General features: G+C 38.2%; 1 protein-coding gene across 5 annotated transcripts in view; it reads left to right on the top strand.

Annotated features, from left to right (window-relative positions):
* gria4a (glutamate receptor, ionotropic, AMPA 4a) overlaps positions 1–22,251 on the top strand; it is a 112,640-nt gene that overhangs the window by 43,460 nt on the left and 46,929 nt on the right. For all 5 annotated transcript variants that reach the window (XM_087795760.1, XM_087795759.1, XM_087795763.1 and 2 more), the window contains exons 3-7: positions 6,747–6,986; positions 9,981–10,033; positions 10,133–10,264; positions 13,174–13,227; positions 13,328–13,486. In XM_087795760.1, the coding sequence (XP_087651886.1) occupies positions 6,747–6,986; positions 9,981–10,033; positions 10,133–10,264; positions 13,174–13,227; positions 13,328–13,486 (638 nt within the window). The remainder of the gene's footprint in view (positions 1–6,746; positions 6,987–9,980; positions 10,034–10,132; positions 10,265–13,173; positions 13,228–13,327; positions 13,487–22,251) is intronic.

Raw genomic sequence — 22,251 nt, 5'->3', positions numbered from 1 at the left:
ATTGAGATACATTTTGGGAAATGGTAAGAATCCAGATACATCATGAGGCCAGTCTTACAATGCATGTTAGAGACTGAAGATGTGCGTTTGGTTGAAATAGAGGCAAATGATGAAAATAAGTAATCTTGACGTTGGACCGTGCAGAGAAATTCTAATGCTGTTTGAGCTATTAACAAGAATAAAGATTGAATCCGTATGTTATGTCAGATCGTAACAACAACACAGTCACGACTTGGCTTTGACTATTACATTTTAAATTCCAGAAAACATAATCAGGCACTTCAACGACTAGAGGTCAAGTTACATTTGTTACCTCGGGTTTTGAAAAGAGCCAAAAGAAATTGGAAGAACCTTTTTTCAAGGTAACATGCAACATATTCAGGATGGTGCCTTGTTGGTTTAAGGGTGTTTCAGAGTAAAACTGTGAGGTTCTCCTCATGTTTTGAAGGAGCAAGGACGTCTTATTACAACAGATTGATCAAGGTTTAAAAGAAGCTTTAAAGAAGCAAACCGACTGATTATACAATGTTGTGTTGCTATTCTATCCCAGTTTCTTCGGGCGAGAGGTGTGGGGGACACCCTGGACAGGAAGCCAGTCTGTCGAAGGACACACACTCATACCTACAGATAATTTCCCCAAGTTTCCAATCAACCTCTGTATGTTTTTGGAATGTGGAAGGACACTTAGAGTTCCTAGAGTAAACCGACCTGAAAGTGAACCGGCAACCATCTTGCTGTGAGGCGATCCACTAACAACTGCACAACCACTGTTCACCCCACTATTACACGCTATTTATAAATTACCCTAACTGGCATGTATCTTCCGTTTTCTGGGATGTTTAATCTATTTTATTTATTATTTTATTTTATTTTGTTGTTTTGGGGGGTAGGAGGGGTATGTAGTTTTGAAAAATAAAATAAATGTAAAATCACAGTAAGCTGTGTACACATTGTTGGTTTTTAGTAGAATCTAAATACAGGGGTTTTCTCTAAGATCATAAATGATCATGATTAATATTCATGAAGATCAAAATATTCCCAGATAGCAAAGTACATTGATTCAAAGTTGTTTTTCGCTAAGTTTGGTAAGTTTTGGTTGCGCAATAAATATTGATTCAATGTTAAATCACTTTTAACATTTCAAGGTTGAAAATCTGTCCTCAAATCAACATTGATTCATAGTTGAAAAACTAAGCACTTTCAACGTTTCAACTTTTCACTTTCAATATTGTTTCAATATCAGATATCAATGTTGCCTGACAACTTTATAGTATTGATTCAATGTATTTCAGCTATCCGTGAATCCCAATCATAAATATGGCAACACAAAAATTAAACAAATTCACAACCATTTTTGCACAACAACATACTTATGTTTAATAAAATGCAGGTACAATGCTTTTAGGTTTGAATGAACCGTCTTCTTTAGATAAAATAATTTAGATTTTCTCCTCTCCCAACATTTTTAAACTTTAAACTTTAAAAATATTTATAAACAAGGTTTAACATGTTTTGATATATTTAACAATGTATTGATATAGTTATTTGTCTTGCTTTTTTCTTTTAAATGTCCTTTATCCAAACTTAATTTAAAGATGTGTCTAGTTTTAATCTAGATGTGTCTAAAAACTCACAGAAACATATTCTAGTATCATTTACTCTTTCAAATACAGATGGAAAACAGACGTCTTTTTTTCAAGGAGCCTAGCCGATGTCACAGTTGCATCTAGGCCAGTAATTTACTCGAATCCTCAGAGAAATGTCAATGTTGGTCTTGAGCATCCTTTATTCTTCAATGGTGCATCTTTTCTTAGATGTTTAGCTCCAAAAAGAAAGGGGAAAAAGAGAGATGAAACATTTAAGAGCTAAGCTTCGGTGATATGCTGATGCGTCCTGAGAGACCACGAGCACGCCATAGTGCCACAGCTCAAACAAGTGTCATCACTCATCAGTCACTCGTAGATGCCACTGCGACAGCTTGGGATCTTTTATTTCTTTTACTAAGCTGAATGTAATGGAGCATAAGAAAATATTTAATGGTGAGCATTTAACCTGGTTTCCTACTGTGAATTATTGAATTGACTGGCAGCTGAAGACTAGCTAGTTACCAGAAGGAATATGGTGTGTATACATGTAAAAAAAAGTCCTGAATATATTAATAAAATGTGAGGTAATTGTATATATACTACTATAGAAGATACCTGCTGTAAAATAATCCGTTAACAAAGGATGAATTTTGATAATTTTAAAATGAAAATGCTGCCCTATAGCTTTGATTTATGTATTTAAAGCCTGTCTATTCTTTAAACAGTAGCTTTAAAAGGGTAAAATATAACACAATATTAAACATAAATTCAAAGTAAACTGAGGGTATTTAATGGTCTGATAGGGTTGGTGGTTTGATTGCTGCTCATGTGGTTGTGAAGGATAGCATCATTCTCGTATTATTATTATTGCATATAACACAACTGAGGAAGCCTCTTGTATCTGAGCCTACAATGAAGGGGAGATCACTCACCAGCAGGTCATCTAGACCTCACATCATCATGTGCTAAAAGCATTCCTATGTTGTTTCCCTTGATTTTTTTCTTTCAAGGTGAGTTTAAAAGAGAAAAATCTTTCAAAGACATTTAATAAATCATAAATTGCCACACATTTTGAGAAAAATATGAAATACATCAGTTTCTTTACTTGACATTCAAACACTTCACTATTCATTATAGGCACAGGAATCTGATTCAGCCATGAATTATTGTGCAAAAGATTTATAATAGTCTAATAATTGCATAAAATATTACAGTAACATCTGATTTGTCTCCTTCGCAAGGTCCATTTGTTCTCATTTTATAGTCTTTCAATTGCACCATTTAAATCTCTCTTCAATGTCTCTGAGCCACTGCTGTTCATCAGTTCGGTGGTCACATGGACAACCACGGACTTGATTACATAAAAACCTTTGTCTTATCTCAGGGTCAAGGGATACCACAAACACATTTCTTCTAGGGCTTTCGGGTCACCTTGACCCAAATATCACACAACTAAATAAATGTATGAATACATAACTTAATCCAATATTTGACTTCTGATCTTAAAGAAAGGTGATATTAACTGTATGTGTATAGATATACATTTATCTGTTTATACTTTTTAACTTTTATTTGTGTTATTTCAACATGTATCGTTTGTGTGTTTATACATTTACCTTTTATTCCTTTGTTTTTTTCTACCTTCCTTTTTTATAGACTTTGACACTTTGCTGAATTAAGCTAATTTAGTAAAAAATATAAATAAATGCATTTTTATTTAACAAGATTCATCAATTTAAAATGTAAAAATATATATGTTTATGTATAAAAACACAGAAATAGTCCAACTTTGTACAAAAATAAAATCAGAAGTTATTTTCAACAATGTAAACCCTTGTGTTATTTCAGGTTCAAGGTGAACGAGCACCCTGGCTTCCAGATATACATACACAATGGTGGAGGTTGGGATACCTCAAACACATTTGTTTTTCGGGGCTTTGGGTCACCTTGACCCTGAAATGAGGTTTAAAGTGACCGAAAATTCAAACTCCATTCCTTTTCGACTCACCCTCATGTCGACTAAGAGTTGGGATTATATTGGGTGAACGATAACTTTTAATTACATTTATTTATTTTAGTTCATAATTATGTTTTTTATAGAATTCATTTATTAGTCACCTGTCATCATTATACTCTCAAGAGGGGTCGTCCAAACAAATTGATGTAGCAAAGAGAATTGTCAAAATAATAGCGAGAATTAAAGAAACACAAAAAATTGAATAAAGACGTAGTGCTGCTTTAAGATTGGTCAAATAAACCATAATTTTGGTTTTTAATTGAGAAATACGACTGAAGGAATTTAAACCATTGTATTTTTCATGAGACTATCTATAATAAAGACGCTCACATACTAATTAAGTATCTGTGCAACTTTAAAAAGAAAACGTGCAGATGTAGCTGCAGGTTTGTTCTACTTTTGTGTGCCTTGCTCAAGGACACTATAGCGAAGCTAATTGTAGAACAAAAAAAAAAAAGATAAACCTCAAACGTGATTTAATACTCTCTTGAGCCAGGGATGGAGTAAAATAGGATATTACCCACGGTCTCATCTCAACTTTCATTTTGTGCTATCATAAAGTGTCAAATAAAGCCTGGAAGTGACTCTCAAGCCGCTGTGTTGCACAATAAATGTGTTGACTCCTGAGCACGCCATGACTCAGCTCCTGCTCTCGGAATAAAACGCCCGGTTCTACCAATTTCTCTTGAATTGAAGACATTTCGTTCCTGTCATAATCGAAGACTAAATCCTGCCTTGTCGCCGCCTGGAGCAGAAGCCTCGGTTTTGTTTAATTGCCACAAGCCCGGCCGTCAGAGCCGCATGTCCCTCAGTGTTTACCCCCCACCCAGGCTTATAGCTGATAATGGAATTACTCTGAGAGAGGGTGGAAGAGTGAGAGAGGGTGGAGGAGTGAGAGAGGGTGGAGGAGTGAGGGTGAAAAGATGGCAGGAGGAGAGGGAGGGCTGATTAAAGTGGATGACTGATCTTGATAGAGAGGGGATGGACACACTGGCGCCTTCAAGTCATAAGACGGAGAAGAAGAAAAAAAAAAGATGAATTGATGCAGAAGAAGATGAAGAAAGAAGTGAGGGATGAAGAAAAAGGTCTGCAAGGTTGTTGCAAGAGAAGGGAGGAGACCGACAGGCATGAGCGTGTTATGACGGCGATGCTGTTTCTTGAATGTGTTTGTTTCAGTCTGAGAAGATGAATAGAATGATTTACACGCCTCCGTTCTGAGACGTGGAATCGATACACTTAAGCCAGAAAGTAACGCAGAGATCTTCGGTGAAGACGGAGCCAAGGACATCACTGTTTTGAACTCACCGCTCAGTCACGGTTGAAAGGTTCACGTTATTTGAAGACGGAGTTGCAGTGTTGTAGTGGAAAATGAGTTCAGCTCTGAAGTCAGCCTGCTGTCCTGCCAAGAATCCTCACTGCGCCTGTGTGTGTGTCTCTGGGAGTGTGTCTGTGTGTGTCTGTGTGTGTGTGTCTCTGGGAGTGTGTCTGTGTGTGTGTGTCTGTGTGTGTGTCTGTGTGTGTGTCTGCGTGTGTGTGTGTCTGTGTGTGTTTGTGTGTGTGTGTGTCTGTGTATGTGTGTGTGTGTCTGCGTGTGTGTGTGTGTCTGTGTGTGTGTGTGTGTCTGTGTGTGTGTATGTGTATGTGTATGTGTATGTGTATGTGTATGTGTATGTGTATGTGTATGTGTATGTGTATGTATGTGTGTGTGTGTCTGTGTATGTGTGTGTGTGTGTGTGTCTGTGTGTGTGTCTGTGTATGTGTGTGTGTGTGTGTCTGTGTGTGTGTCTGTGTGTGTGTCTCTGGGAGTGTGTGTGTCTGTGTCTCTGAGAGTGCGTGTGTGTGTGTGTGTGTGTGGCTGTGTGTGTGTACGTGTGCATGTCTCCTGGAGTGTGTCTGTGTGTTTGTCTCTGGGAGTGTCTGTGTGTGTGTCTGTGTTTGTGTCTCTGGGAGTGTCTGTGTGTGTGTCTGTGTCTCTGAGAGTGCGTGTGTGTGTCTCTGAGAGTGTGTGTGTGTGTCTGTGTGTGTGTCTGTGTGTATGTCTCTGGGAGTGTGTGTGTCTGTGTCTCTGAGAGTGTGTGTGTGTGTGTCTCTGAGAGTGTGTGTGTATGAGTGTATGTCTCTGGGAGTGTGTCTGTGTGTGTGTTTATGGGAGTGTGTTTGTGTGTCTGTCACTGACAGTGTGTCTGTGTGTGTTTGTGTCTGTATGTATCTGTGTTTGTGTTTTTGTGTCTATCTGTGTGTGTGTGTCTCTGAGAGTGTGTCTGTGTGTATGTCTGTGTGTGAGTGTGTGTGTGTCTGTATGTGAGTGTGTCTTTGTCTGTATGTGAGTGTCTGTATGTGTCTGTGTGTGTCTGTAGTTTTGTTATGTATTTGGAGATAAACGAAATGTAGATTGTTATTAGTGACGTGTGGATGAAGCTTCATGAAGCATTGTGTTTTATTTTTATTAGATATCACTCCCTGCTCTTTCACTTTGAACCTCTATACGTTCAAACCTCACATCATTTTTAAACTCAAGGGCGCCACCTATGGAGCTCCTAAAATATATAGAATAATGCTTAATGAAGCTTCATCCGCACTTCCCCAATTGTAATCTTCAATAAAGACCAAGGTAAAATGGTGTCACAGGGTTCTAGTTCACCTCAGAATAATTGGAGCTAACACTGTTAGCATCAAGCTAAGCTAGAATCCTTCTCTGGCCTGTTTGAGACCTTGGCTCCTGACAGTGTTAAAATGATGTGATTTACCCATTGTCACTTAAAGAAACCGTGTCTTTGTAATATCCAGAAAATGGGACTTCAAAGGCAAAGAAATGAAGCTTTTGTGGGAACATTTTAGAAGTTAATTGTAAGTGGGTCTCTTCAAACACAAGGAAATTATACAATACAATATTATCCTTGGAAACTATTTCACAAAATGAGTCCACTTGTTTTATTTTAGAATCATCCATCGCTTCTTATTCACTTGTGTGAAGCTCCTCTAGAGATTTCTACTGAACGAGATGTTTGAGATGATCAAATGTCTGTTTAATAAAGATCAAGATTTCAATCTGATGTCATAATATTGGTGTCTGATCGTTCCCAGAGCTTCGTATTCGCTCATGACTTCGTGTTTCTCTTTCTTCCTCTTCTCCTCTACATCAGTCTGCTCTCAGTATTCGAGGGGAGTCTTCGCCATCTTCGGCCTCTATGACAAGCGCTCAGTGAACACCCTGACGTCCTTCTGTGGGGCCCTGCACATCAGCCTGGTGACGCCCAGTTTCCCCACCGAAGGAGAAGGCCAGTTCACCCTGCAGCTCCGGCCGTCCATCAGAGGAGCTCTGCTGTCACTGTTAGACCACTACGACTGGAGCCGATTTGTCTTCCTCTACGATACAGACAGAGGTAAGTGAGGTTTAGGTCGTCAGTGCAGTCTGTGAAGATGACTTCCTGTCCTGTGTTGGTGTCTCGTTATTGTGTCTCGTTATTGTGTGTGTGTGTGGGTGTGTGTGTGTGTGTGTGTGTGTGTGTGTGTGTGTGTGTGTGTGTGTGTGTGTGTGTGTGTGTGTGTGTGTGTGTGTGTGTGTGTGTGTGTGTGTGTGTGTGTGTGAATGCATGTCATTTTCTGTCTGTGTGCGTACATGTGTGTGCGTACATGTGTGTCGTTGTGTTTGTGTATGTGTGGCTGTTTTTGTGTTCGTATAGGTGAGCGTATGTCTCTATCGGTGTGTGTGTCTTTGTCCGTGTGCATGAGTGTGTGTTCGTCAATGTGTATCAATGTGTGTGTGTGTGTGCATGAGTGTTTTTATCAATGCCTGTCTTCATGTGTGTGTATATAAGTTTGTGAATTGTTGTGTGTGTATGTCTTTGTGTGTGTATGTGAGTGTTGTTGTTTCTGTGTGTGTGAGTTTGTTTGTTTATATGTGTGTGTGTGTGCACGAGTGGGCGTTTTTGAGTGTATCTTTGTGTGTATGTGTATGAGGGTGCATTCGTGTGTGTGCATGAATACATGTTGGTCAGTGTGTGGGTATAAGTGTATCTGTGTCTATGTGCATGTTTCCTTTTTTTTTAATGTTTTTGTGAATACGTGCATGTGTGTTTGTTTGTAAGTGTCGGTGTGTCTTTGTGTGTGTTTGTTCCTTTTTGTTTGTGTTTGTAGGTGTTTATATAATTAACTTGGTGCAATTTCATTATTTCATTGGTTATAAACAGCGTCTGCAAGAATAAATTATTCGTACGAATAAATCGTCTTAATATTGACAATATAATTTGAATATTATATATCTTATAACTATTTTGGTCACAAATTCCAGTTTTATTTAGGATGATAAATGTTTATTCATTACAGTTACTTTAAATTCATTCACAACATTATTAACAAGAATGAAAAATCTGCTCAAATGGAAGCTGTTTAAAACTCTGCATTGCTTCATTTCGGAGTCTAATTGTGACCTCTATGAAAGTTAGCTCGTCATTTGCATCTCAATTTAAACCCGGCGAGAGAAAAAGAAGGGTTGAGCGAGCGAGGACGCTTATGATTTGCTGCTAATTACCCACAAAATGTGGTTTTCCTCTAAATTGCTCCCATCATGCAGTGCACATACTCCGCTGCCAGAGCAGCTGATGTCCTGATGTCGGGAAGTCTTCAAACACACATCCAAACGCCAGGTTCCTCCCCAGAGGGAAGAGACACGGGTCAGATGTGGCATGAAGGTGCGCGAGGAAACCAGTGGCGGGAGGCTGGATTATTACCCAGGAGAGAGCAGGGGAGCGAGGAGAGGTGCAAGGGCAGGAATAGCATCATGGCTCGAGACAAAACTGGAAAAAAAAATAACATCAAAATAAATAGAGAAAGAAGGGTGAGCGCGAGCCGGGTATGAGTAGACCATTAATAAGACGGGGAGAGACAGGGTGGGAATAATTGATGGGAGCAGTGAAGGAAGGAAGAAGGAGATTACTGAAAGGGCAAAAGGAGAAGGACACGAGCCTTCGGGGATCTACAGTAGCATATAGAAGCAGTAGCAGGTGATGGTGATTGAGAGAATGGATGGAAATCAAGGAGAAATGGGGCGAAAAATGGATGCAGAAAGTCAGGACCGTGTTCACCCGTGACTGGACTGAGCCAGGGACTTTCATTACAGCCTCCCATCAGGCCCGGCTGCTGGTAATGTGCAAGGAAATGGGCAGTAACTCCGTGATCACTTTAATGCTTCCTGCTGTTCACTAGTGTGCACAGACGTGACCACACCTGGATCCTTTTCATACATCATGCATATAAATCAGATGAACAAGTGGATTTCTTTTCCGTTTACAATTTATTATAAAAAGACTCTAACAGAAATAGCTATATGGATTACTTTTCATCTATATATGTAAGGTTATCTATACAAATGTTTACATGATGTACATAAGACGTGACAAAGAAAAATAACATGAATGAAAGTATGAAGTAAATGGGGTTTTTTTTCAATTAAATAGAAAAGTATGAGGATGCAGAAATAAAAATAAAAATGTATTTTTCTTTGCTCCTTTTTAATCTCTAATTTATCTTGTTTGATCAACTGAAATTAGTTTGCTTACAGTTGAAAATTGTTGGATTACAGTTGAAAATTGTTTATTTTCATTTGAAAATTGTTAGATTACAGTTGAATTGTTTTTAATAACAGTTGAAAATGTTTTCATTAAAGTGAATTGTTTGATTACAGTTTAAAATTGTTTCATTATAGTGAATTGTTTGATTTTGGCTGAAAATAGTTTGATTTGATGGACTGCAGTTGAAAGGGATTATATGATAATAGTGTTGTACCTGAGTTATGTAAACAAATGTACTATAGTTTTCATATTTACTCAAACTTATTAATAAAGAGATTAAAACAAATGAACACATTAAAAACAAGTATTTACTATATCTAAAAAAAAAAAAAAATTCATAGTGAAAGTATTCTATGTTATAATAATCATCTTATTTAATGAATGATTTTGCACAAATTGATTTCATTTAAAGAGACATTCAAAGGAAGAAATCTGGGCTCATTCATATCTGCCTGCCGTGGTTAATTAAAATAACTATTACTATCTTGCATGCAGAATGGAGAGGAAATCAGGCCATGACTCCTTAATCGTGGGATGAACAGAATGGCATGTTAGCCTCTTTATATCCAGTTTGAATTAGTGTTACAATTACATTTTTGTTCAGTTGAATGCGTTTAAAAAAAACGATTGTATGAAGATGCTTTTTATGCAACTGAAGATAACAAACATATTTTTTGTTCATCCACGGAGCAGTAATCCAGAGAGAAATAAGGTTTTTATAGATGATAGGATCTTTACGTATTAAAGCGAAAATCCAACTGTATAATAAGTTGCATTTCATTTATGTTTTGTCTCTCTGTTGTCCAGGTTATGCAATACTGCAGGCAATTATGGAGCGAGCGGGGCAAAACGGCTGGCAGGTCAGAACACACATCTGTACACAAACATGCAGATACTCACGGGCAGCATTGAGATCTGACCTTACATGTCTCCACGAATAAAACCATGTCTTCCTCAAGGTGAGCGCCATCTGTGTGGAGAGCTTCAACGAAGCGGCGTATCGCCGACTCCTGGAAGATCTCGATCGACGCCAAGAGAGAAAGTATGTCATCGATCTGGAACCTGAGAGGCTACAGAGCATCCTAGAGCAGGTGATGACATCATTGACGGCATTATTGAACAGGAAAAAAAGGCCATGGTTGGTATTTGACGATGCTCACAAATCCATTTTTTAAATAGCAGGAGGATAAAAACAGTCAGACTCTTCAAACACACATGAACAGCTATTCCTTCATGCCCGTCATGCTAATCTCCTGGTGATGCCTGACATCAGATGTGACTTGCGTAGCACAATATTTGCTTCTGCTCAGCACCTGCTCTCTGCTTCCACTGTCGAGTTCAATCTAGAAAATGAACCGGATCAACAGACTTGGCAGGTTGATGCTGTCCTTGCCTTACAAACTAGTAACAGCATCTTGGATAGCAGTCACGCTAGCCGGTAGCAATGTTTGTGCCTGGAAATAAAATGCAAAAAAAACACATTATACAACAACTGCTCATAGTAGTAGAAGAGTAGCTTAACACTTTGAGGTAATCGTAGAAGAACGAGGGTTCAAAAAGTCTGAAAATCGACTGGTCGAAGTGCAACAAAGGTTTGATCTTCACTGCAAATATCAAACTGTCGTTCGTACATTAAACAAACTATGTTGAAATAAGGAAACACATTGTTCTACTACGCCAACATGTTTATATCAAATATAAAGGGCTTTGAATTTTTTAATATTCAATTGAAAATTCTACAAATTTAAAATAATTTAATTTAAAATATTTACTTTTGAATGACTGGATTTAGAATATCATGACGTTTTTGCAAACACTCTCCTTTTTATAAAAACAAAAAAATATTTTTATCGGCAGATAAAGTATCAATCCTTTGGGAGATCAGCTTTGGAAATACACTGCTCACATGACACTCATAAATGATCACATAAATAAATAGCAATTATGGATCATTAATAATATATCAATATAATAAACACATATATGAAATAGAAAAGTATGAATAAGAGGCAGACATAATAAGAATAGAAAAATAATTGATCTTTTTTCTGCTTCTTTTTAAATCTGTTAAATCATCTTGTCTCATCAGTTTACTTGAGTTGAAAACTCTCAGATTGTACGAATTTAAGAGTTAAATTGTTTCAAAAAACACATCTGGACTAACATGTTTCATTCCTTGTTGTTGGATCGAATGTGTTGTGTTCAAGCGAGTTTGTTGTTTGACATTTCTCTTAACCTGGCAGCACTCCTGATATTCTACACTACACACACACAGACACACACACACACACACACACACACACAGATATGCAGCAACACCTCCTGCATCTGATGGATGTTGTTGTTAGTAAATCGTACAGATAAATCACGAAGCAAACACACGAGCAACAAACCTGACGGACCGTCTTTTTAATTGGCTTCTGTGGTGAGCGATCAGACAGACGGATGCTCACACACACTATGTGTGTCACACACACACACACACACGGCAGAACGTGCAGCGGTCAAAGTCGACACTGCAGTGCCGGCTCTGGCGTCGGTCCCTGCTCTGTGACAGAGGAGGTTCTGTTGTCTGCCCTCGCCAGCTGCGCTCTGTTTGCATGTGTGTCTGTACATCTGTCCCTGTTAGCGCTTACTTCCCAATTGCTCATAAAACAGTTGCAAAAAAAGATGGATACGCCGCGTTTCCCTTCCTCAACAAAGATAAATTACAATTTGACGTTATCGTGATGAATCGACTCCACAAATCACAAATTAAAATCTATTCCCTGGGTTAACATCTGCTATTGTTGACGTCATCTCTGCAGACATTTTGTATGTTCATTAGCCTCATGGAATGAGATTCTGCTTTAGAACAATGAAGAGGTCACACATTCTAGCACAACTTCAAACTTCCTCAAATTAATTTGTATGTTAGTACATATTATGGAAGTATATCAGTGCCATCAGAATATGAAATGGTTGAATTTAACATTTCAAAAAGTGAAAATGTGATTTATTTACTACTTATACTATTTATTCTACTCCTTCTACTTCTTTTACTCCCACTATTTCTACTGATTCTACTAATTCTGCTATTACTTCTACTACTTATTCTACTTCTAGTAATAACTCTACTATTTATTCTACTTCTAATACTTCTACTTCTACTACTACTTCTACTCCTACTACTAATTCTAATACTTCTACTCCCACTACTACTTCTTTTACAGCTACTACTTATTCTGCTACTTATACTACTAATTATGCTAATTATACTACTACTTCTTCTACTTCTATTACAAATGTTACTTCCTTTTCTTCTTTTTCCTTCTTTCACATTATTTCAACGTTTTCACATCAGTCTTTCTTCTGTATGCCATCATTTCAACTATTTTTCCATTCCATACATTTTTACTTTGAATGCTAATAAAATACTTTCAAGCATTTCAGTTTACAGATTCAGCATTCACACTGCATTTTCTTGAAATGTATTTCTTCTAGTTTTTATTGAAATGCAAGCATTTCATTATTTTTTGGACTAATTAATTTCAATACTTCTATATTGAAATGTTTAATATTTTTTTTATTGAATTATAATATTCAATCAATTTCATATTGAATTTTGAATCTGTTTTATTGAATAATTAAATAAAATGTGTAAAGTAATGTGTAATGAAAGGTTGACTTTTGTGTATTTGTAGCCTATTAATATTTTCCTGTGGCACTATTATGACAACACTTTTACATTGAATGTATAATGCTATGTTTAAACATAAATATAACAATATAACAATATATATAAAATATAATTCCATATCTCTGTAAGAAAATAATAATTATCTGTTTTAAATCTTGTGAAATATTTATATTTATTATTTTACTATTATATTCAACATAAAATTCAATATAAAATAGTAACTTTTGAATATTTTATTTAATTAAATAAATCAAGTTTTGAATCAAAATATTAAGATATTTCCAAGTCCTTTCAAGTGACTCTTTGTCTTCTTTCTTCCAGGCTGTTAGTGTTGGGAAACATGTAAAAGGATACCATTACATCATCGCTAACCTGGTAAGAATTATCCATGAAATTGATTTCTTAAATCTCATCCCAGATCTGCTGCAGTCAATGAAAGTTTCAAAAAAACAAACTCTTTCATCTCCTCCATCAGGGTTTCAAGGACATTTCTCTGGAGCGCTTCATGCACGGCGGTGCCAACGTGACTGGGTTCCAGTTGGTGGACTTCAGCAGGCCAATCGTCATTAAACTGATGCAGCGCTGGAACAAACTTGACCAGCGAGAATACCCAGGATCCGAGAGTCCCCCTAAGGTAATCCATGCTCAAAAATACAACCACAAAATAACATACTGCTGTACATGAAACTAAACTTTACCCACTCTATAAATAGTAATTATTTACTTGCTTAATTACTAGGCAATTTTCACAATAGGAAAGCAAGTCCACTTTACATATACCAGGGCTGCCAAGTGTTGCTTTGAGTATGACGTCACACAATTTGACCAACTGTATATACACATTTAATACTATTTATTTTTTAATTAATGATAATAAACGTTGGTCCTTTCTAGGATTCACCAATCACAGAAGGCACCACACAATATAAACCAATCAGAAGCAACATGAGGCGGGTCTATCTTTCATTACAGCAACAATACTCATACAGATAGAGACAACAGCGTGTGGTCGACTCATCGTAACTTAACAACATTTTAACACAAGACACCGATATAAGTCTGACAAGGAATCTGTATTTCAGGTTTCTCCAGTTGTGAGCCAAACTTAAATTTGGAGAGTTCTCACTAAACTTTACGGTAATTTCCCACCATTCAGAGGGAGGAAATAGTTTCCGACTTTTAAATTAAGAGCCTTAAATCAGCTGTGACTGCCTTGTAATCCTTTATTATCACAGTCTTACTCTTTACTGTTTAAAATCCATGTTTATTGATGATTTTTTTTATCCTGATTGATTGGTTCATGAATTTTTGCCGTATCTATTGATCATTTAAAATATCTAATCATTGAGATTTAGATGGTCACCAAGTTTATGGTTCTCAGACGATTAAAAAACAGTTTAAGAATATTTTAATGTGGAATTTTAGAGAAATTATTAATTAAAACATAATAATCTAGAAATGACTCATAGATGTCATTGTCAAAGACAACAAAAATATCATAATTATTAACATTTCATTTACACATTTCCGTTTTGTGTTTGTGTGATGGTCATCAAGAGACCGACACAAAGGTGAATATTATCTTGCATGACTGTAAAATGTATTTAGTACGAACTGATATTATGTCATTCAATCATGAGCCTCTTCTATGAAGAAAATGGGAGCAAAAATAGAAAAATCTAAATAGCACTTCAGCAGTTTCATAAAACTGTGTTTATTACTCTCATATATTCTCAAATGCTGATCTCCTGCTACATCTCTCCACCCCACATTACAATGACCTGGCCAGTGACCTGCAACCAACTGAACCGCATATTTGCATTCATTAATTGGAGAATATGTCCGTCTGCTTATGAAGGAACATTATACTGATGCAGTCCCTGCAGCTCTTGAGGGCTTCTATAACTCAGATAGCAGCAGTAGATGTTAATTCATTAGTTTGAATATTAACATCTTATACTGTGTACAAAAACACATGATGAACCAAAGTATTTCTAGCGGTTGACGCTCTAGATGGGAAAGAAACGCTGATGTCATCATTTTTTTTCTGCAAGGTAGAAATTACCTTAAACTACTTTGAGATAATTGCTGATATGAAAACTAGGTTCACTGAGTGTTGAGCCAACCCTCAGCCTCTAGCCAAGTAGATATCTGCTCCAACACCGTGCAGTAGGGGAAAGCTCTACCGGGACTTGTCCCTTTTTTTTCACTTGAGGCTCAATATTGAGCTTTTGGCCATCAATCACAACCTCTTTACCGCAGGTTCTCAGCTGGAGTGCTTTGAAATGAGTTCCGGTGTGCCTGGAGATTTTTTTTTTCACAGGACGTAATGAAACTGATCAGCGACCTGGCAAAGTACTGTTCATGAAAATCCTGCCACGTTGCACATGCTCACACAATGTTGCTTCACTTATCGACTGGAGGGGATTTTAAAATGAGATGTGCATTAATAACGTCTAAGTCAATTTAATTTATTACGACACAATGAATCCTGCCGTACCTGTAGCAGCTCGGCAAAGTTATGATCTGACTCTCGCTGTCACCTTCGGACAGATTACACAGCAATGTTTCAAGCTAACCAGACAAGGTAGTCATAAAAGCCCTCCAGTGAAAAAGTACAAAGTTTTCAAACCAGGAAGAGCTTAAAAGTAAGTTATGAAGTTGGGAGCCTGGAGTAGCAAACAAATCAAGAAGGCACATCATGGCTCAGAGTTACAGATGGAAACCTTTTAAGTCCAGAATTCAGTAAAGGAGTAGCTTTTCCATTCATCTCCACATGCTAGAAACTCTAATAATACACTGTGTTGGACATAATTATGATTATTTAACAATTCTAGATGAAAGCATTATTATTAATTGAGTTAGACTCTTTTTCATGAAAAAAAAAAGGAATGGGTTAAATCCCTCTTGATATCATCTGATTGGTAATGTTGACCTTATCTAACTTCTAAAAAATCAATTGAATCGTTTAAAAAATTAATAATATATTAATAAGTGGGACCATTGGGTCATTTAGGAGCTAAAGATGTCATAATTGGTTTGTGTATAACTGGACATGAATCTTTTTTAAGAAATTATAATTTTTTCGATATATATTATAAAATGAAGGGAATTATTCCAATGGCTGAAATGAAAAGACTCTTGAAGCACCACTTAACTACTAAATGTTTATTATATACAAAGAAAAATCGGTTCTTAACACTGTCTTTTTTTCTTACTGTGATCTTGATCTTGCCAGCACACTTTCATGTTAACACCACAACCTTTCTCTGTGCAGATGATTATAACCTCTTGCTGTCAGATTCTGCTGAATCCAAATTTGTCATTTTCCATGCCCTGTGTAGTGCAGTCACAGTGTGGATTGTTGGACTTGCTGGTCTGACAAGCTGTAATAATGAGGAAAAGGAGCAAGTCTTGTACTTTAGAGTGACCAACAGTCTTCTTCTGACTACACAGTTTTAGTTGAGAGTTTTGTACTCTTGTCCCTAGGGGTGTTGGAAAATATCTATAGGGCGATACCTTGCAATATTTCTTTCCCTGATACTGCATCGATACTGGGCAGCACTGCATCGTTTATGTTTCTTTTATGATTTAAAGTCCAATGAAGTGTAAGTAAGTTAGTAAGTAAGTTATTTTTCTTTGTATAGCGCTTTTCCAGACCAGGGTCAGAAAGCGCTTTAACCGTGTGCGTGGAACCATCAGTAGATTCTGATCCACAGACCTCAGAGCCCGAGCTGGGGTGTAAAACATGTCTAGAATAGATTAGTTATATTCACAGCGTTTGTGTTTCAATTAAATGACCCTAGATGGCAGCAGTTTTCAGGTTGTCCGCAGCTATGGGAACAATGAAATAACACGATATCCCGCCGATGACTGAGGATGAGAGGATACAGTCGACTCCAGCAGCTTTTAAAGCTGGTGTTTGGACTTTTTTTTTCAAAACAAATAAAAGCAGTTACCACTTTGTTAATAGTCATGTGGTCTGCAAGTTCTGCAACACCGGAGTCAAATTCTATATTACTACAAGTATATACTTGTTCTTAGGATATCACAATATATCACAATATATAGTATTGCTGTCCCGGTATCGTGGTACACATCGCCAGATTCTCGCCCAAGCTAGCAAGATTCATCTCTGATCACATGATCACAATGTTCCTCTTTCAGATGTGATTGTAGAGTTGGATACCCTAGTGACATCATTAAATAATTGTGAGTCAGCCTGATGTAAACACTCACTGTAATAGTTTTAGAAATCCATCTATCCCCCGGGGGGTTCTATCCTGTAACTGGCAAACGCACAGAAGAACTGTATGCTATTCAACACACTTGTGTGGTTGTTGTTTCCTTCCTTGATTTGGATTCTGTTGCTGTCATCTGTCAGTTGCGCGCCTAAAGGCGTCTTCAGTTTCAAAGTGCAGAGATAAAAGGGGGATGACATGCTTGTGCAGCCTCCCCAAACGGGTCTCTCGGGAAACGCATGAAGGGATGCGTATGAGAGAGAAAAGTACCTGTGCAGAGACTGAGAGCTTCCACTGACTTTCTCAGTCGTCTTCCTTCAATTTTCACTCCCTCACTTGTTTTCTGCTGTGATGTGACGGCAGCCCGCTGGGTGTTTGACTGTCTCTGTCTGTTTGCGTCTGTGTGCGGGCTGTAGCTCTTGAGTGCATGATGATGTACCCCGCCGGGTTGTTTCTCCCCATAATGAATTTGTCAAGTAACCCGTCAAGATTAGCAACACCTGTTTAGAGGTTTCATTAATGGACATTTTTAACTCTGCAGGCCTTTGATGACGATGAGCATTATATGGTTACCTGGCTAAAGGAGTCAGATAATTCCTTGGCATGTGGAATATCAACCTGCTCAACCTCAAAGAGCTTGTCCGAAGTAGCTGGGATAGGCTAGGCTAGTGGTATCAAACTAAATAAGGTAAGGTAAAACTTTATTGATCCCTCAGGAGGTCTCCTTTGGGAAATTGTTTTTTACCAATAGCCAGCAATTTTTCATAAACAATAAAAAATAATACATAAAAAATAAAATAAGAAGAACATAAAGAGGAAGAACAAGATGACACAATCTAAGTCTAAAGACAAAGACAAAGAACATAGGTCAAGGAAAGAAAAACAACAAAGACAAAGATACAGAGACTAACATGGAACAGAACATCCAGATACTTTCACTCCACTCCTGCCCCCGAACTCAGAATTGTACAATTTAATAGCCCGAGGGATGAATGAGTCCCTGAGTCTATTTGTTTTGCACCTGGGTAGGAGCATTCGTGCACTCATTCTGCTTCTCTGCTCACTGATGACAGTGTTCAGAGGATGACTGTCATCATCCATGATGGACAGTAGTTTATTCAATGATATCCTCTCAGCAACTGTCACCAGTGAGTCCAGCTTCATTCCAACCACAGAACCAGCCCTCCTGATCAACCTGTCCAACCTGTTGACACTCCTCTTGGACACATTTCCACCCCAACACACCACAGCATAGAACAGGACACTGGCCACCACAGACTGGTAGAACATGCAGAGGAGCTTCTTGCAGATGTTAAATGATCGAAGCCTCCTCAGAAAGTACAGTCTACTCTGAACCTTCTTATACACATGGTCTGTGTATCACACAAGGGGCCAAAATCTCTCAGAATTCTCAGTCACGGTCAATAAATAAAATATCTACCAGAGAGGTTGTAACAGGAGATATGAGTCTGATTGAGATATTGGGTCATACTTGGAGGCTCAACCCTCCTGAATCACTCACATGTTTCAAATGTTTAGTCTTCCTCTCCCAGATGCAGTAAGTGTCTCATCATGACTATGTTTTAAAGTTATTACTATATAAAGTTGTCCCTCTCACAGAACGAAAGGATACGAGAGCTGAGTCCATTGTGAGGTAATACCCAGCTTTGTTCCTCATGCAGCAGTGAAGAACGCCCTGCTTCTTTTTTATACGTGGATAATTCCTGGATCAATGAAACTTTGTGACAAACATTGACGCTAGACCAATCACAACAGATTGGGTGTAGTTATAGTAAATGAGATTTTAGTTTGAAAAAGGTGTTTCAGTGAGTTTTGTACAAACAGACATATACGAAAGACTTTAGTGACTTATTATCTTCCATTATTCAAATGGAATCTGTTCTTATTCTTGGAGACTTTAATCTTCATGTTGATGACGTCACATCTTGTTCTGCTAAAGAACTTTTAACTTTAACTGAAGCCTTTAATTTTGAGCAACATGTTTCTGAACCCACTCATCAAAAAGGCCACATTTTAGACTTAGTTTTTACTCTTGGCCTGGCCATTTCTAATGTATCTGTACATGATGTCCATCTGAGTGATCATTCTCTTGTCTTGTTTAACCTGGACTTCATCCCTGAACCTAAGCCTTTGAAAGTTAGGTCTCAGAGGCGTGTTATCTCAGCCGATACTGCAGACAGTTTTTCTGCTATGTTTGACGCTCTTTCCTTTGATGACTGCACAGACGTGGACAGTTTGATTCACTGTTTCACTGGTCATTGTGTTGAAATACTGGATCAAGTGGCACCTGTTAAATCGAACTTGAAAATTCAGAAAAAACGGTGCCCTTGGACAAATGAAGATCTCCTGAGTCTGAAGAGACTTTGTCGAAAGACTGAGCGTCTCTGGAAGTCTACTAAACTTGAGGTGCACAGACTTATGAGATGGTAGAAACTGCTAGATCTGATTACATCAGAAAACTGGTAGCAGCAAATAGGAAAAACCCCAAAGTTTTGTTTGACACGATTAATTCTCTTGTGTCTCCTGCTCCTCAAATCACGCCTGTCTTCTGTGAAGCTGACAGCAATGCATTGTTGAGATTTTTCATTGACAAAATTAAATTGATCAAAGAGAAAATCTCTCCCCCTTTGTTTGGAACCCCTACTGTCTCTGAGCCCATCTCCTCCTCTTGGTCCTCCTTCACTGCTGTATCTTTGGGTGATATTTCAGCACTAGTGAACAAGATGAAACCATCATCTTGCTCAGATGACGTCCTTCCTTGTAGGCTTTTTATCAAAGTATTTGATGTAATTGGCCCCTGGGTTACCAATATGGTGAACCTCTCCCTTTCCACAGGGGTTTTTCCCAATGCAAATGCATTTAAACATGCCATTGTGGAGCCTCTGCTCAAAAAAACAGGCTTAGACCCAACTGACCTCAGTAATTTCAGGCCTATTTCTAAGCTCTCTTTCTTGTCCAACATCTTGGAGAAGGTGGTGTCTGAGCAGCTGTCTTTGTTCCTGGATCAGAGCGACATCCATGAGAAGTTTCAGTCTGGCTTCCGTAAACATCACTCTACGGAGACAGCTTTATTGAAAGTGTCCAGTGACATCATGATGTCGGCTGACTCGGGTAAATTCACTGTTCTGGTGCTCTTGGATCTGTCCTCAGCCTTTGACACAGTTGATCACCAGATCCTGCTGAGAAGAATAAGGGATGAAGTGGGACTGTCTGGGTCTGTGTTAGAATGGTTCTCATCTTACCTTTCTGGGCGCAGTTTTAGTGTATCTGCCAATCAAATGAGGTCTGAATCGGCAGATCTGTTGTGTGGAGTCCCTCAATGTTCTGTTCTGGGTCCTTTATTGTTTTTGCTGTACTTGATTCCCCTCGGTAAAATCATTCAGAGATTTCCAGATGTTTCTTATCACATTTTTGCTGATGACATCCAGCTCTACTGCTCTTTTGACCCAAATGAGCCCCAAAGGCTGAACAGCTTAGTCAATTGTTTGCTAGAAATCAAACAATGGCTGAGTGAAAACACTTTACAGCTAAATGTGGACAAAACTGAAACTCTGGTGATTGCTCCTGATGATAAGATTCCAGGGTTGAGTCAGTACTTGGGTGACTTAGGTCAGTCTGTCAAACTGAGCCTGAGAAACCTGGGTGTTGTATTTGATAAAGACATGTCTCTTGTTCGACACTGCAGAAAACTGACCAGAAACTGTTTCCTTCAACTGAGAAAAATCTCTAAATTTAGGAAAATGTTGTCGGAACATGATCTGGAGCTTGTAATCCATGCGTTTGTTTCTTCTCCTCTGGACTATTGTAACAGTTTGTTTTCATGTCTTAACAAGAAGGAGCTGTCTCGTCTGCAGTTGATTCAGAACTCTGCAGCGAGAATTCTGACCCGCTCAAGTAGGAGAACTCACATTTCTCCGAACCTTAAAACTCTTCACTGGCTTCCGGTTTCTTTCAGGATCAACTTTAAAATTCTGGTTCTTACTTTCAGAGCTATTCATGGTCAGGCTCCTCCTTACATCACTGATCTGATCCAGCCTTACACCCCAGCTCGGGCTCTGAGGTCTGTGGATCAGAATCTACTTATGGTTCCACGCACACGGCTCAGGACCAGAGGAGAGAAATCTTTTCAGGCTGTTGCTCCTAAGCTTTGGAACGATCTTCCTCTCTCTTTGCGCTTGATGGAGTCTACTGACTCCTTTAAGAAACACCTTAAGACGTTTCTATTTGTTCAGGCTTTTCCTTGAATTTCTCGAACTCCTGTGTTGTTCTCAGTATTATCTTGATCTTTAAAGTATGTACTTTTTTGAGTATTGTTTTGATTGTCTAAGCGCTTTGTCTCGAAAAGCGCTATATAAATAAATATTACTTACTTACTTACTTACTTACTTACTTATACTGATGAGTACAATAGAGGTCAAAGATCAATTTAAGAGACACTTATAGTTGCCCTTTGTATCTTATCTGTGTGTGTCTTATTTTAGGAACAAATAGCTTAATATAGACGATGTCAACATGAACATTAATTTGGAGCCAACCATCCCGCGGGCCACTTAAAAAGACTTGTCTGGCTCATTTGTGAGGATTGTTGTTTTGGTCTTAAAGGTACAAGTCTTTGTTTGAAGCATCTCAGCTCAGAAGGAATGTAAATGTTTATTTAAAACCAACAGAAACAGGGGAAACCGTCTATTAACTACAATAGTGGTTCCCGAAGGCAGGTGTTTCAGAATATATAAAGAAACATCAACGTTTAGAGTGCATAACTTTATTCACTATTCAATTTGTGTTTTATTACTCAACCATCGGCCCTGGCGGCCCCCACTTTGAAACCACTGATCTAGGAAGTGAAGTCTGCTGAGGTCACAAAATTATAAAAATGTGAATAACGATAGCTTTGGGATGATCGTTTCACATTTCCGACCAAACACTCTCACATTTAATTGATGCATCCCAATAACTTCACATGATTCCGCGCTGACTGATCATAAAGGCTCCAGAAACTGTGGGCGGTCTCAATCAGGCATTTCTTGAGACAGACACTGCAGGTGTCCGAGCTTCAACGGCCCAATTATCAGTCCACATGGTTCAATCTCTGAACTCCTTTTTGTCTTGTTTCGTATCACTCGCTCACTCACGACTA

Source organism: Callionymus lyra, chromosome 7 (genome assembly GCF_982586985.1).
Source record: "Callionymus lyra chromosome 7, fCalLyr1.hap1.1, whole genome shotgun sequence".
NCBI lineage: Eukaryota > Metazoa > Chordata > Actinopteri > Syngnathiformes > Callionymidae > Callionymus > Callionymus lyra.
The sequence above is the reverse complement of the archived record's forward strand: the minus strand, read 5'-3'. Positions and strand labels throughout refer to the sequence as shown.